At 44.9% G+C, this 17,068-nt stretch overlaps 1 protein-coding gene and 1 non-coding gene across 2 annotated transcripts in view; both read left to right on the top strand.

The window, feature by feature from the left end:
* Positions 1-6,499: 6,499 nt before the first annotated feature.
* Positions 6,500-17,068, top strand: part of USP46 (ubiquitin specific peptidase 46) — a 74,538-nt gene continuing 63,969 nt past the window's right edge. The window contains exon 1 of the mRNA NM_001192444.2: positions 6,500-6,535. Coding sequence (NP_001179373.2) covers positions 6,500-6,535 — 36 coding nt within the window. The remainder of the gene's footprint in view (positions 6,536-17,068) is intronic.
* TRNAY-AUA (transfer RNA tyrosine (anticodon AUA)) lies at positions 11,063-11,134 on the top strand. The gene has a single exon. It is a non-coding gene; the product is annotated as a tRNA-Tyr (tRNA).

Raw genomic sequence — 17,068 nt, 5'->3', positions numbered from 1 at the left:
AAAGAAAGCAGTCAAAACCCCTTGGGGGCAATGGAGCTTCTATTCCTGTCTACTAAGACAGTGGAGGCCATCTCCTGTTAATTTCTTCAATCTAATGGATGGATGACTTCCTCCTTTCCAAAGCTCTTGGGCCCTCAACCTGAACGAGTGCTGTGCTCCGGCACACCTGACTCTTTGCGACCCTATGGACTGCAGCCTGCCAGGCTCCCCTGTCCATTGGGTTCTCCAGGCAAGAATACTGGAAGGGGTTGCCATGCCCTGCTCCAAGGGATGTTTCTGACTCAGGGATCAAACCCGCGTCTCCTGCATTGGCAGGTGGATTCTTCCCCACTGAGCCACCTGGGAAGCCGCTCAACCTGACTCCTATTCTTCTAATAACCGTCACTTGCAGGTTCACTGGCTCCTCACATCTTGATGACAAATGTACTAATACTTGTGGTAAAAGAAAAAAATAAGATGACTAAACCCTTCCATTGATTCCCTTGCCTTCCTTAGGCTGCTGAGATCTCTCATTTTATGATCAAATCTCTTTAGAAGTCTCATTTCTAAATGAAGGAAGCTCATTTGCTTCAACTTCCTCATCATGCACTTACCTTCTAAATCCTGCCTTCCCCATACGCATGATGGCTAAATTCTGTATAATTCAGATCAGAACTTGAAGGAAAGAGAAAACCACCAGGAAAGCAGGATGGTGAGCAAAATGGTTCTGATCAAGGAAGCCAAGTGTTGTAGGTAAAAAATTAATTACCTGTTAATTATCTGAGAGCTTCCTGTGTGCACACAGCATTGTGCCAGGCATTTCAGGTTTCTAAAGAAATGTCAAAAGTGACCTCTGATAAAAGCCTACCAAGAAAGGTGAGACTGAGAAGACTTCCTCTGGAAGCAAGCTTTGAATTGAGTTTTGAGGAGTGAGTGGACTTGAAATGGAAGGCAGAATAATCAGCTGAGGGTGGGGGGAGCTGTGAGGCTGCAGGCACAGAGGCAGAGTGATGTGATTTAAAGGAGGTCCTTGCAAACCAAGCAGAGGCCCACTTCAGGAAGGTAACTTTGAGCTCTTTAATTATCTATTTATCTCTTCTTCCCTTGAAAGCCAAACACGTTTAGTCTGTTTTCTCATATCACTCTTATTAATCTAATACGAATAATCCAATATCCTAACTGTTCCATGCAAACTGCCTTTGATATAATTCAAAGAACTTTTCAGCAGTAGGTTCTGGTGCTTAATTGAATCTGAACAAGTTACTTAAACCCTTTCAGTCTTGGTTTTCTCTTCTCTAAAATGGGAACTTTAACAGTGCTTTCCTCCACAGGATTGTCAGAGGGTTAAATGCATCTTAAAGTTTTGCTCAAGAATTGAACATTGTTATTAATCACCTTTGATATCTAAGCTGTATTTGATACTTTTGACTACCCCCTCCCATCTTGAAGTACTCTGGCATTTGCCACGCTGCATGTTTGTTTCTCGTCTACCACTTTAGAAGCACTGTATTCATTTCCTTTGGCTTCTCCTTCCTCCACCTGATCGGTTGCATGGTGGGGCTCTTCCCAGCTATTCCTTTGTCTACTCTAAGTCAACACTCCTTGGCAAAACTCTTTCTATGCAATTTCATCCATAACCACATGCCTTCTGTTATTTTCTCTATGTTAATTAGACTTACCTCCAGCCCAGACATCTCTTCTGAGCCCCAGATTGGTATCTGACATAATCTTTACAGGTTGTTCCATGGTTATTTCTAACTCAGCTTCTGAAATCAAGTTCATTTCTTCTCAACCACCTATACCTGCACTTTCTCCTTCAGCATTCTCTATCGTAAGAAAAATGACATTCCTTTTCATTCTAGTCAGAAACCTGGGTTTTATCTTTGACTCATCCTTGTCCCTCATCCCAGACAACCTCCAAAAACGTCTGCAGTCTGTCTGCTTCTCCCCTTTCCATTGCTGTTCCTTACCTAAACCCAGGCTCCCAGGAGCTCTGGGACTCTCTCTCCACAGATTTCTAACTGGCCTCCCATAGAGCACTTTTGCTTTCTGTCAACCCGCTTTCCCCACACAGTAGCCAGCTATAGTCATCTCTTCTTTCAGTTAATCAAAATGTATTAGCAAATTGAAATCAAATTATGTTCTAGCCCAGTTTAAAAGTCCTTCAATGGCATTTCAATTGGCACTTCAAAATAAGTCAATTGTTCCAAAGACTTAGGGAATCTTAACCACCCATAAACACATTCATGGCTTTAGAGGTAGTTTTCTCATTGTAGAAATTCACTCCAAAGTTTGCTTATCCTAATTTATATTAACTGCATGCAAAAAGTAGTGAAGACATCCACAGTGATGCCAATGACCACCACACTAGAAACACAGAGCACAGCAGAATGCTGTGACTGCCTCCTCTTATTTTAGGACCATTGGTACCTCACACAGCATCTGGTGCAAAGCATGTTTTTAGTATTTGCTGTATACATGATGTAAAAGGGAAAAGACTGTCATAAAGTTCCTCACAGAATTGAAATATAACCCTCAGAAGCCAGTCTGGTTTTAAACTGAAGTCTACAACTAGGAAAATGTTTTCCCCCTGACAGCCAAATGTTTACTAGTCTTTGCATTTCAAATGAGGTGCAATAACCTATTCAGCAATGAGGGGAAAGGGAGAGAGATGAATGTGCCAGGCACAGTGCCTGAGACCAGATGAGATCTTTTTTAATACAAAAGACAAGGTACCTTCCCTCTAGGAGCTTCCAGGCCACTTGGAAAGAGGCAATTGCCCAAATATTTAATATCTGATTTCTTGGCTGCTCTTTTGGACAAAGCACTGTGTCTTAGGTGTAAAATGGTAAGCAAAAACAGACCTCTCACTTCACATCTAATGTGAGATGAGAAACAGATACTAAACACTCACATGCACAAAAATAATAGCAGCAATCACTTATAATGCACATCAGCCATAGTTTTGTACTCTATATAAACACAATCACACTCTATGAAGGGCCTCTTCTTTTTATGGATCCAGGAATTTTGGCATAGAAAAGTTAAGACATTTGCCCAAGTCCAGAGAGTCTGGATCCAGGACTCCCCTTTTTAACCACCCACTCTACTGTCTCCACGCTGTGTGCTGGATGGCATAAGCAATTCACAAATATAAGGTCCATGAAGGGAAGAGGGATGGCACTGTGAGAACATATGACAAAGGCATCCCATCTTGTCTCAGGTCATCTGGAGGCTGCATAACGGTAACTAAGCCAAGAGGGGAAGCAGGAGGGCAATGACACAAAACTGGTAACAACAGAAGGGCATGAACCATCTGGATGTACTTCATTGGTGGTGGTGGGAAGCAATCTTGGACGGCATCATGGAGAAGAAAGACTGGAAAAATCCACGTAGTAGGAAGAGAACAGAGGAAAAGGGAACATCATGAATTCAGAATGAACCTAATGAATTTTGCGAACAGGGAAACAATGATGTTTTAGAATTGTTTCAGTCATGAGCAGCAGTCACTCAATTTGAACGACCAAAGAAAACAAGGACATTACCAACTTGAGTTGCTGAAAAGGCCTTGGCAGCAGGACAAAAGATGTTGTTTTACATTTCTCAGCTTTATTTTTCTTCACTCAAGCAGTGGAAAGACAGAAGCTCTAGATATTATCGTACCAGCTCAGCAAACTAAAGAAGGGGAGCACTTCTTTCCCCAAAGACCCAGGGCCAACTCTAATTGGCTCAGCGTATATCACATCCTCCTAGCTGAACCAATCACTGTGGCTGGGCCATGTGGTGCTTTCATTGGCCTGGCCTGAATCAGGTTCCTTCATCTGTTTAGTGCTAGCCTATGTCCCAACTTTCCACTTGTGTACTTTGCCCAGATTTTACTCTATATCTTCGAATCAGCTGGCCCCTATGTGTGAAACACTTCTCCTAAAAATTCTCATTAGCTTGTCAACATTTTCATTACTTTGCATCTTATCACCGCCAATGTTTCCCGCTGAAAAAGACTGAGGTTACAATTCTTCAACTAATGCCCTTTCCGATTTAAGGCCTGTGAATACCAACCTCGTACTAGTGTAAAAATATATTTAATTATTCATGAGTCTGACAAGATCTGCTGTGTTCAGTTGATTTGTTGTTTGTAATTCACTGAGTTTCAATCTGAATGTTTGTCTATATTGAACACTTAGGTTTTAGCCTATAGGCTGTTCATGCAAAGGATGCCTTGCTGACATAGCACTCAGCAATCCAACGATGTTCAATTTTCATTGTGTCAATGGCATTTTCAATCCTGTGGACTTTGCCATCCATTATGCTATAATAATGGCAGAAATTCTGAACTCTATTATGGCATAAAATTTCTATATTATTTAAGATTTTGTATTAATGCTTTTATAGTGGAATGTCTGTGAAATTTGAGTCCTAAGGCTTGAGTTCTAGCCTTGAGGTTGCTCCTGAACTTGTTCTATGACTTTCCTCAAGTATAATATTTTAAACCTTTACAGGTGTCAGTTGTGGGCTTCCCAGGTGGCACAGTGGTAAAGAATCTGCCTGCCAATGCAGGAATGCAAAAGACGGGCGTTCAATCCCTGGGTGGGGAAGATCCTTTGGAGGAGGAAATGGCAACCCACTCCAGTATTCTTACCTGGAGAATCCCATGGACAGAGGAGCTTGGAGGGCTACAGTTCATGGGGTAGTGGGATGTGACTGAGCCACTGAGCAGGCACATACACTCAGGTGTCAGTTACCCTAACTGGCCATAGGTTGGGTGTTTTGTTGTCTTGTCTTCAAGGTGCTCAGGCAGATTAGCACACCAGCTTCAGTAGGATGCTTGGTATCCTAAGCTTTTTTTTTTTTTTTAACTGACCTACAAAAGGCGATTATAATAGGATCTATTATCTGATGGTTTTGGTGGTGACCAAGATCCTGAATGTAAAGAGCATCATGACTGACAATGGTAAAAAGTCACAGTGAGCTACCATCATTATCAGGATCTGTTTGGAAAAAAGATGTAGGCAGAATAACTTAAGCAGGAATTGATGTCTGGAAACCCATTAAATATCCTGAGCCAAGATGACCCCCAACGAAACTTTTAGTCTCCGTTGTCTTATTTCCATCCCAGGTCCTAGGGACATTAACAATCAATGGTCTTCAACTATTAAAGAGCATAACACTGAATAGATAATGGAGGACAGGAAGTGAGCTATTTTCCCAGTATGTTCCTCTTGGTGGTTAGATAAATGCTATCTTCAATTTTATTAATTTCTCCTCCAATTCGATTTGTCATTAAATATATGGGTTTAAGAACTGTCAGGCGTTTCCCTCGTAAGACTTCTCTGTTTAAAGCATAAAACTGCAACTTTGTATGAGAACTGTTTTACACCTTCGGAAACGGGCTCCTCCACTTCACAGAACATAACTGCTAAGTGGTGTAGATTCACGGTTTGAGTCAAAAACCACGACTGTGTTTGCAGGAAATGTGTATAAGCCAATACAATGACCCTCCAAACCTAAACAAGCTGGGAGGCCCCGAGAGAAGTAGGTTTTTCTAGAAGACGCGGAAAAGTTTGTTTTTCATTCTTTCCAGAGTCCAACGCTCCTCGGACCATCCCTAGTCCTTGTCCAGAACCGAGACTTCCCCTTTGTACCTGCTACTGTCACCCAGTGCCCGAGCGCGCCTCGGCCCAGGCTCCCGTCCCCCTCGACCCGGCAGGCCAAGGGCTCTCGGCACTCCCGTGTCCTGACCCCATTTACTTCGTGGGTCCCCGCCGGTGCCATCTAGCTGGAAACCCGGGGACAAACGAAAAGTTGGACGTAGTCACCCCTGCCCCTTGCCTCCTCCACTCGCCCGAAAGTGAAAACGCGGGGCTGCTGCGGGCCGCGCGGCCGGAAAGAACAAGTGAAGAGAGAAAGCGGCCCCGAGTCTCCAGCCCGCGCGCTGCACCTTCCGCCGGCCGACACCCAGCGCGGGCTCGGTCCTCGCTTCCCGGGCGGCGCCGCGGGCCGGAGCTGGGCGGAGGAGGCCGCCGGCGCGGACGGGTCCGCCCGGGGGACAGGCTGCAGCTGCGCGAGCCCGGGCCTGGCCGCGCTTTCCAGCCGGTTCGGAGTGAAGCAGGACGCCGAGAAAGAAAAAAGAGAAAAGCCGAGCCAGGGCGGCAGGCGGAGGCGGGAGGAGGAGCCGCGGGGACCCGGGCCGGGTCGGGGCCGGAGCGCTCGGGGCGTGCGGGCTGCACGCGGCGCTCGGGCCGCCCCTCCTCCCGGCGCAGCCGGCCGCGGCCCAGGCTCCCTCGCTCCGCCACTCCCCGCCCCTCCGCTCTCCCGCCCGCCTCCCGCCTTCCCCGCCCTCCCCGCCTCCTCTCCTCCCTCCCGGCCTCCCTTCTCCCAGCCAAACTGAAAGCCGGACCCCAGGCCGCCTCCCCGCCGCCGCCGCCGCCGCGCCCGGCCTCCCCGCGAGCGCTCCACCATGGCCGGTCCTGTTTTCCCCTTGTAAAGATGGCGGTGCGGGATCGCTGTAACCTTTAGACTAATGACTGTCCGAAACATCGCCTCCATCTGTAATATGGTGAGTGGTCGCCGCCGCCGCCTCGAGGGTCGAGCCCCAGGCGCGGGGAGACGAAGAATGGGAAACCCGAGCTGCACGCCCGCCGAGCGGCCGGTGGGGGTGGGGGCGGCGGGGGCAGCGCGGCGCCGCCAGAAGTTCCCGGCCCCCGGGCTGGGCGGGCCGGTCGCGGCCCGGAGAGCTGCCGGGGGAGGGGCCGGGAGCCCCCCGCCCCCTTCTCGGCCCCGGGACCCGGGAGCCCGCCCGCCCGCGCGTCCCTGCGCCGCTGCGCCTCCGCCCTCGGGTTGCGGTGAAGCGTCTTGGGGGGAGGGGGTAGGCCGAACCCGGACGTCCCGGGGGACCAGGTTGGAGGAGAAGCTGGGGTGGCGGGGGACGCCCACCATGTTCTTGCCGAAGATAAAGCCCTGCCGGACTCCCTGACCGCCCTTGTCTCATTTTTGAGTTCACTCTTTTAAACTGTATTTAAGATTCACTTTGCAGAGGCAGTCGGTGTGTCTGGAGAAATCTGAAATGTGATAGAGCTGTAAAAAAGTGCAAAATTGTGGTTAGGGAAGTGAACTTCTACCTGGTTTGGGAAAGAACGGTCATTTGTTGTGGATGCCTCAGTTTCCCCATCTGTGAAAGGGGGACAAGGTCATAAGGCAGTGACATTTAAAGGGCCGCCTGAGGGCATGGAGGAGGTCTCCAGGGTTATCCTGCCTGATTAACTGTAGACCCAAGTGTGGACCGGTGGGTGTGGACGCAGCAAGAGGACACTGCTGGGCTCTGGTGAGGACGGGGCCCATGACATCGTGTCCACTTTAATTTGTATTTCTCCCATTGCTTTGCCTTCTGCAGGAACAACCTCCAGCCCTTGGGTCCCCAGGGTGCCTCCTGCTGGTACCTCCACTTGTCAGAGCCTTGGGGAGCAAGGCTTGCCCCCTGGAGTGAGGCACTGCCTTCCTGTGCAAGATGAGAGGGTGTGTGCTTTGCCTCGCCTGTCCAAAGACCACCCCCCACCCCGCCCCCATTTTGTCTCCCCTCCCTCCAGCTGGATGGAACACATGGTCTTTTAATGCCAGTTTGGGGAAACCTCTCTGAAGCTAATAACACAGGCCGCTAAAGGGAATCTGAGGAGGCTTGATTGAGAAGCCTGAGAGTAAGGTGATCTGGCTGCCCTTCCCCCATCACCGAGCTTTTAAAATCTTCTGTCCCACATTCCCCTGCAAGATTAACACATGGGAAAGGAGCATTAAGGAGCCATGTGTTACTCAGGGATGGAATCAAGACCTACTGGGGCTGGCTTCAGTGTTCAGTGCTCTTGGACGTGGCTACTGCTGTGGTGGGCAGAGCAAAAGCTGGGCCTTCCCGGAGTGACAGCTGCAAAGATACTGGCGCAGGACCAGTTAAACGTGGTGGGTGGCTCCTGGTGGGTTTCCATTTCCTCTCTTCCTTCTCCACGCAGAGACAGGCCCCCTGCTCCCTCCTGTCGAGTGGCATTAATGTTGCTTGGTGCACTGAAAAGGTGATGCCTTTCTTCTCGGTTTCTCTGTCTTCTAAGACCAGCTCCTGAGGGGAACTGTGAAACCAGAGCAACACTCTCTTTCGTGCCTCCTGGGGTGGCTTTGGGCTTACAGGGCAGTGAAGCCGTCCGTGGTGGTGTTCCTGCCCTGCTTGTGTGTGGTGACACCTCTGTATTGGAGCAGGCTGGAAACTTGAGAACTAGCGTGTGCCAAGATGAAGCCAGCCCCCAGCTTTTTTTTCTTTTCTGCCCTCAGTGCAGCTGGGGCTTCTTGGCGCACCTGAGCAGAATGTCACAACCTGTTTCCAACAAAACTCAGCTAGAGAGGCAAGCTTCAGGGCAGACATGAGAAGAGTGGGCTGTGGAGAGTTGACACCTCATGTGAAGTCCTTAAAAAGGCACCGAACTTAGGATCATCACCCAAGTGAGATGAGGAATCAATTCACAACTCGGGAGTTGTACATTCTGATATGGACCCTGTGCCTAGAGTAGGGGATATGAAGAGTTTGGGCTGTAAAGTCAGGCTTCCTGGGTTCAGGGTTCGAACATATACTAGCTTTTTGTCCCGGAACCAGTTGCTCTCTCTCCTACTTTCCTTATGTACAAGAAGGGGATGATAATGGTTCCTACCTCATGGGACTGTTGTATTAAAGGAGTTACTGAGCCTACCATGTAGCAAGTACTTACTGAGTATCAGGTGTTGATGATCAGATTCATCTTTCTCATTATGTCACCTTCAGTTGTTTAAAGTACAATGTCTTTTGGACCTGATGTAAGCAGCTGCTAAGATAAATGTTTATGCAGACCAAGCCCTACAGGGAGACTGGGGTGGGAGTCCTTAACCCCGCCCCCTTATAAAAGGCTGCTGTGGTGCCCTGGTCCCTCCCAGTCTTGCTTCCCACAGAGGAGGCTCGGTGATGAGGAGACTGCTGTGTTTTCACTTGTTCAGACATACAGTTTCATTGGACCTCCCTTTAGATTCTTCACTCAATGATGAATTGTTTCCAGGTAGGTCTTCTGTGGGTCTCTCCTCACCACTTCTTTTCTCTCTGGGGGGCTCTAACTGATCCTTCCCAGTCCCAACTCCATTTGATCCCAAATGGAGTTGTAGTAAGAAGAAGTGACAGTTGCGTCTTTTTTTTTTTTTTTTTTAAGCAGGTCATCTGGCATATTTTAAACAGGCTGATGTGTGTCACAGAAACAGTGATAGAAGATACATCCTTCTAGGTAAGGCTTGTGCAAACCAGGACCTAGTACTGAGTCTGGATTTGTTTCATCCAGCAGACAAGAAAGGACCCAGCAGAGCAGGAAAAACCTTGTTGCAAATCCTTGTGTGATTGAGAAATAAACACCTTCTCTTTCCCCCACACTTCTTGTGCCAGTTTTAGATATAGGGGTCGTGGAAAATACTCCCATCCCTCTACTTGTCTTTTACCCCCGAGGTTTTATTGTCCATTGGCAGTTTAATGTGAGTTCCCGTTTGTTTTAATTTCACTTCGTGTGAATTCCTGCCATAGTGATTCTTGATCAGCTTGCTGAGGGCTTGTCACCTTAGCTACACAGCGTGTCTGGTTCAGAGATAGTAAAGCTTGTTTGGCTGGTATGTTGTAATTTTTTAAATGTATTAGCTGCTACCAAGCATGAGGAAATGTCCCTTGTTGATAGTCTTCTGATTTTGGCCAGGCTAATGGATTTAAGTTCTGTAAGTGAAAGGTTTTTGGGGGGTAGATTTTCTGTTTGAAAAGCCTGAGGAACTTTCTAAAGAGGAAGCATTTGTTAGTAGAAACCAAATGTGCCCTCTAGAAATGTGACTTGTATGGATGCAGATTGGCCTAAATCATCAAATCTTAATTTCATTTGTGAATAGTGCTGTAAAATATTCCATGAAAGAAATGCCGTGTGTCAAATAGATCACATTTTGTTCCTGGAAATGGCCATCTGTTGAGGATCTCTGTGTTAGTGTTGGCACATATTATGTGCAGGTGTGTAACTGAGTGAGGGGAGTCGCTGTCCCCAAGGAACTCAGTGGTTTCTTGTGGGCATAACATTGGTAAAGATGAAACTATCTCAATACAGTGTGGTATCCACACGGATAAAGATTGAGCAAAATCTCAGAAGCAGTACAGTAAACTGATGATCACAGCAGGATGTTTCTTTAATTTGCATTTGATTCAAGTTTGATTCTTTTATTTTCTATGATTGTAGTCAGAAGAGCTTAGAACTGAGGTCTATGCTATTGGGTGTCTCTCCAGCTAAGCTTGAGTCTAATGGTGCCATTGAACAAATTGTTGTGTTTCTTGGGACTGTAGTTTCTTTCTCAACTTGTAGAACTAATGTGTATGTATATTTGGTTGTCAGAAACTTCCTTAGTGAGTAGTAGTTCTTAGACTCTTTCCTTGAGTATTTAACTACTTTGTTTGAAACTGTGTTGAATTTACCAGATATTACCATTTCAGCATCCATTGAACAACCCCAGGATGCTATTGGGCACCACTGTGAGTGCCAGATTTCAATTCTTTTAAATAGAAGTCACCTCGATATGAAGGAAAAATAAAATTACTAGAAATTTGTAATAAAGCTGGAGGACATTTATAGAAATCATTTTATATTGGAAAGTCAGTTACTTATTTGAGGCAGGCATTTTTAGAAGTTGAAAACAGTTTTTAAACATTATTTAAAAATATGTAAAACTCAAAATTTGAGAGAAGAGATGACTGTGTCTCTTCCTCTGTTACTCCTTCCCATTGCAAAGATAATTGGAGACTCTGAGTTAATGAATCAGCTAGGAGAGGTTAAGGTCATGTTGTGAGCATCTACACTGATAATCGTCAGATTTAGAAATTGCAGCCTGAAGTGGGCTGGGTTAATGTTTAAAAAAACATTCTGTTCTTCTGGCCTCTTAGGTCTAACATGAAGGAGTTTGTGTTGGGTCAGGACCTGACAATTAGGTCTACAGATTCTTCTCTGTTTCTCTTGGAATCATATGGGAAAACAAAGCTGAAAGCCAGTATTTTGTTAGAATTAAATCTTCCCTGGTGGCTCAGACGGTAAAGCGTCTGCCTATAATGCGGGAGACCCAGGTTCAATCCCTGGGTCGGGAAGCTCTCCTGGAGAAGGCAATGGCAACCCACTCCAGTATTCTTGCCTGGAAAATCCCATGGATGGAGGAGCCTGGTATGCTATAGTCCATGGGGTCGAAAAGAGTCGGACAGGACTGAGTGACTTCACTTTCACTGAAGACTGTGATACCCGCTTCTGGATATCAGCTTTGTGTGTTCCAGTTCACCCAAACAATAAAACCTAGTTATTTTTCAGTAATGTGGAATTTTGGTGTGTTTGGGTAGCAACTGAAAGTTTTTATTCTCTTAAGCAATTAAGAGAAAACTCCCTAAATTTCTCTAAACAAGAAAGTTCACATGTCTTTTTTCACCCTACACTGGGCCTAGTCTGTCTAGTTAGTTTTAATGAGTTGAAGTTTTATGATGGTATTGAATTCTTTGGTATCATCAGAAAGGTATCTCTCGGTGGTTTTATCTCTGGCCTACCCACGGAGCCAGCCCAAAGCAAACCAACTGGGAGAGTTGTAGAAGTTAACTTTGAGTCTAGTTAACTTTTCTGGCCTAAATATTTTAATGCAGTTTCTTATAATAAACCTTCGTTTGTGGTGAAACCCAATGCTCATTTAAGGGTTTGAAAGGCCTTGCTGATCTTTTCAAAGAAGAGGCCACCCAAAAAATGAACCAGGAAAAAAATGTCTTCAGGCAGATAAATTCTGTGTCAGCACTAAAGGCTGTTTGGAATGTTTCTGTTCTGGGATTGTGGCTTAGAATTTTGGGGGTGTCACAAGTCCTCTATATGGAATTTTGCCACAATTCTGAGAATGATTTTTTGCCATGGATAGTTTGAAGAGGGAGAGAGGAACGCTATTGGTTGTTTTAGCTTTCCATTCACAGGTCCAACTTTCCTTCTCCCCATCAAGTTCTGATTCTGCTTTCAGAACCTTCAAATGCTTTCAGGTAGCTCAGACGTGGGACTGTCTTTCTGCTGCTGCTGCTAAGTCGCTTCAGTCGTGTCCGACTCTGTGCGACCCCAGAGACGGCAGCCCACCAGGCTCCCCTGTCCCTGGGATTCTCCAGGCAACAACACTGGAGTGGGTTGCCATTTCCTTCTCCAGTGCATGAAAGTGAAAAGTGAAAGGGAAGTCGCTCAGTCATGCCCGACTCTTAGCGACCCCACGGACTGCAGCCTACCAGGCTCCTCCATCCCTGGGATTTTCCAGGCAAGAGTACTGGAGTGGGGTGCCATTGCCTTCTCTGAAATTTCAGGCATGCAGAAAAATATGCAAACTAATAGAGTGGCCACTCAGTGTCTACACCCTGTGAAGAAATAAAATATTACAAATATGAGTGAGCATTTCCCCATCCCCTTGCTACCAGACAGTGACCGCTGTTCTGAATTTATCATGTGTTTCTACACCTTTCCTAGATATGTAGGTATTCATACACTACATATTGTATTGCTTCCTCACGTTTTAAACATGCTCTTGTAATACTGAACAACTTCAAAGTTGCTTTTAAGTTATGATTTTGAGGTTTATTGATGCAAGCATGTAATCTAGGTTGTTTTTAACTACTGTATAATATTCCATCACACAGATGGGTTATATTTATTCATTTTTCCGTTAGTTTTAGAATTTTGTCTGTGTGCCATGACCGTTTGGAACTTGTCTCCCTCTGCGTCTGTTCAGTTTTTCTCTGTGGTGTACCTACCTAGAAGGGAAATTGTGGGTCAGAGGAAGTGGGCATCTTGACTCTAATATATGACCTGATTTCTCTTCAAAGCAGTTGTACCAATTTACATTTCATCTGGCAGGTTTGAGAGTTTCAGTTGCTTCATGTGCTTGCAGACACTCAAAATTGTTAAAGTTTTGCCAGTCTGATGGGTGTGAAATGATATCATTGTGATTTAAAATGTGCAATTTCTAATTTTCTAATGAGGCCAAACATCTTTTCATGTGTTTGTTGTGCTTTCTTTTTAATTTTATTTTCAAAAATTGCTGATTGAAATATAGTTGATTTACAGTGTTGTGTTAGTTTCAGTTATACATATGTGTGTACACACACACACATTATTAGGAATTCCCAGATGGCTCAGTGGTAAAGTATCCACTGCCGGTGCATGAGACGCAGGAGATGCAGGTTCAGTCTCTGGGTGGGAAAGATCTCCTGGAGGAGGAAATGGCAATCCACTCCAGTATTTTTGCCAGGAAAATTCCATAGACAGAGGAGCCCGGCAGGCTACAGTCCATGGGGTTACAAAGAGTCAGACAGGACTGAGTAACTGAGCACGCACTCGGCACGCGTGCACACACACACACACATACATACATACATTGTTTTCTATTTTCCATTATAGGTTATTATAAGATATTGAGTATAGTTCCCTGTGCTGTGTGTAGTAGGTTCTTATTGGTGATCTATTTTATATACAATAGTGGGTATATGTTAATCCCAAACTCTTAATTTACCCTCCCCCCTACATGCACACACACTGTGCTGTGGGTTTGTTTGTTTGTTTGTTTTTTTGGCTGCATATGTGGGATCTTAGTTTCTTTACCAGGGTATGAACCCAGACTTCTGATTGTGGAAGTGCCGAGTCCTAACCCCTGGATCTCCAGGGAATTCCCTATACTGGATTGTTTTTAACCCCAGGGGCTCCAGAGAGGTTTTCCAGGGCATGAAAGTCAGACTGTGGTATTGGTTTTGTTTGCACATAGGGAAATAGAAAATGAAGGGGAACATGGGGGAGGCTGAAGGAAAAGTCAAGAAAGATAAGGATGGAATGGAAGATACTCAGATCAAGGAGATGTTAACAAGATGTGGAAAACTTGTAGCAAAAGGACTATAGAGTAGAATGAAGATGGTCCTAAGAGGAGAAATTTGGCATCTCTTAACTCTGCTAACCATTTCTGTTTAATTGAACCTGGCTCTGGTGTCGGGGCCAGCAGCAAGGCTGGATCTGTGGAGCTTTCCTGTTTACCCAGTTGCTTTTTGAAGTTGTTTTATTTAGAAAAGCAGTGTGAAGTTATGTTCTTCCTGAAATACGTTTCTTTGTCCTTCAGGGTTAGATACACTGTGCGGGAAACCAGTTTTCATCAGGATCTGCTCTTGCATATACTTGTGGAATTATGATCTCGAGCATTTAGGAAATGTCCCCTGCACCTTAATTTTCAGAGTATGAAGCAATGTCACCTTATGGTGACGTACCAGACACATATGTTTTTAAAAATTTGAGTAATAGTAACTTAAAAAAATATACTTGAGTGGTTCTTCAGTGTACAGTTGCACCCATGGGTGCATTCTTTTATTAAAAATTCAGCCTCTGGGTTTCTGCCCTCAGAGCTTTTGATTAAGTAGGTCCAAGGCAGGAAACCTGGAATCTGCATTTTAATAAATACTCCCTCTCCTTCTCACTCCCTCTTCCTTGTATCGCTGGTGAACTGAGGATCACAGTTTGAGAAATGTTTCTTTCCTTGGGTAATACTTACCTTTGGCTCCTGAAAAAAAATATATAGCTTGTAGAAACTATCTGCCACGTGAAAGTTTTTTTTGTAATATATATAAAATTATTTAAGGAAGTAATTTAACTTCAGGAGCTATAGATCATTGCCATTCTATAGATGTATTTCCTGATATTAAACAGCTAGAGTTGTATTGCTTCATGTTCTTAGAACAGGGATTCCTTACCCTGACTATATATTACATCCCCTGTGAAGCATTTGAAAGAATTTTAAAGAAATTAAATCACAAAACATTAGCACCCAAAAATGTATGGGGAAAAAATGTAATTTAGTATATATTATATACCCAAATTCTAACCTTCAGATTTAGCAGACTTTAATTGTATTTGGTTAAGATCTTTTTTCAGATCTACTAAGTACCTTAGAAAAAACCACTAACCACCACTTTCTCTTTCCTCTCCCCTCCTCCTAGAACTAGCCATTTTCCTGAAGATGGTGTGTGTTTGCCATGCATGTCTTTATGCTTCATATTTATGAATCCATATATGGCATGTATAAAATTATGTAGCCTTTTGGAACTATCTTTTTCCCCTCAACAATTATATTCTAGAATATATCAACACGTACAGGAGACACAGGAGATGCAGGTTTGATCCCTGGGTTGGAAAAATCCACTGTGGTAGGAAATGGCAACCTACTCCAGTATTCTTGCCTGGAAAATTCCACAGACAGAGGAACCTGGCTTTGAGTCCATGGGGTCTCAAAGAGTTGGACACGACTGAGCACACATACATCTATTTTCTATTTGTTTATGCATCCCGAGGGCTCTTTAACAGTATTCTTTATTTAACCATGGTTTACTTGTTCATTCCCTTATCTAAAGACAGTTGAATGGTTTCCCAGATTTCTGTCTGGAAGCATTGCTGCAGTGAGTGTTCTTGTTCCCGTCTTCTTTGCACACATGCTTCCATTTCTCCAGGATATAGTCCTGGAAATGGAAATGCTGCTCTTAGGATACGCTTGCCTGCAGCTTTCCTAGATACTGTCAACTTATTCTCCAAGGTAGGTGCATGAATTGGAGCTTTTCTGATAAGCAGCATCTAGGGTTTCAGTCTCAGTTTCTGACTGTATAGAGATGTAGGTGGGTCTGGGATGGGGTTTAGGCATCTGTTGTTTTTTTTTTTGCCTTTTTTTTGTTAAGTGCCACCTTTGATTATGGTGAGCACCCAAGGTTGAAAAACCACTATGTTAGACTGGCAACCCATGAGGGCAGGACCTGTGCTTATGTTATTCACCGTGGATTTCCCAGCATTCAGCACAGTGTAGTAGATGCACAAAAAATAACTATTGGATAAATGAATGAAGAGATGCAGCGTGGGAGAATGGAAGGACTGCCTTGCAGTAAACCAGTGCTCTTCAGATTGTCTTGTCCCCAGAAATTACCTGGGGAGCTTGTTTAAAATGCAGATTCTGATCCAGTATGTCAGGAGTGGGCTGACATTTTGCCTTTCTGGGGCCCTCTCTCGTGACCAGATGCTCTTGGTTTGGGGAGCACACTTAAGACCCTAGGAAGAAAAGGAAAACAAATTTTTTTTTTCCCCATACAACTCTAAAGTGGAGCAGTTTGGGTTTGAAATCCTGCTTGATAAATCTCAGAGCCTGTTTCCCCATCTCTTTACAACACAAAAAGACATGATGAAAAACCCTCCTCACAGCTTTTTTTTTTTTTTTTTTTTGAGACTCAAAGGATATCTCGCTTATGGAAGCATTTTGAACCATGATGCCCTCACACATATTACTTTTCATAATTCTCTTTTAGTGAATTGAACATTTTCTTTAGTTTGATCAAAGCACAGAGCTGTTGACATTGCAGGAGCCAGTGGGATCCTTTAACTCTGACCTGCCGTCTACATTTAGTGGGCATGTGGGGAACAATAGGATTGGACAAAGAGGTTGGGCAAGAGCAGAGGCAACATTCACCAGATGGTGCAGTTCTGACTGCGGGTGCTGGGGAAGTGGGGTTCCTTCTCACTGTTTCTGGGGCGACAAGGGCTAGAGAGAGGTCACAGGTCTCTCCCAGTTGGCTCTCCAGTTTGCTGGCCAGGTCAGATACTTAGAGAGGGCACGCTCAAAATAATTACCTGGTATTAACTGGTCTACTATACGTGTAATCAGAACTATTCAGGGTCAAACCTTGATAGAAGGTTTCAAGTTGCTTTGGTAACAGGGGTCCTGCCTCGGGCATCTGAGCGAGGCTGGGTGGTGTGAAGGGCAGATGGAAATGAAATAAATACAAATAAGGCGACATTCAGAAGCCATGTGTGTTGTGTGCTGGAGTATTCCTGAGTTTCTCTTCCTCTAGATAAAAACGGTGGGTTGGATCCACTTCCTTAGACCCATGATTCGTGAATGTCAGTTTGTTTTCCTTCATGGTTTTCATTATATCTGTGAACCACCTGAACTTATTTATTTAGCAGTTGTCCTTAAATCTGTTCAGCTTCTTTTAATTCAGTCT

The sequence above is a fragment of the Bos taurus genome, chromosome 6 (assembly GCF_002263795.3).
Source record: "Bos taurus isolate L1 Dominette 01449 registration number 42190680 breed Hereford chromosome 6, ARS-UCD2.0, whole genome shotgun sequence".
Classification (NCBI taxonomy): domain Eukaryota; kingdom Metazoa; phylum Chordata; class Mammalia; order Artiodactyla; family Bovidae; genus Bos; species Bos taurus.
Note: the sequence above shows the minus strand (reverse complement) of the source record. Positions and strands in the feature narration are given on the sequence as shown.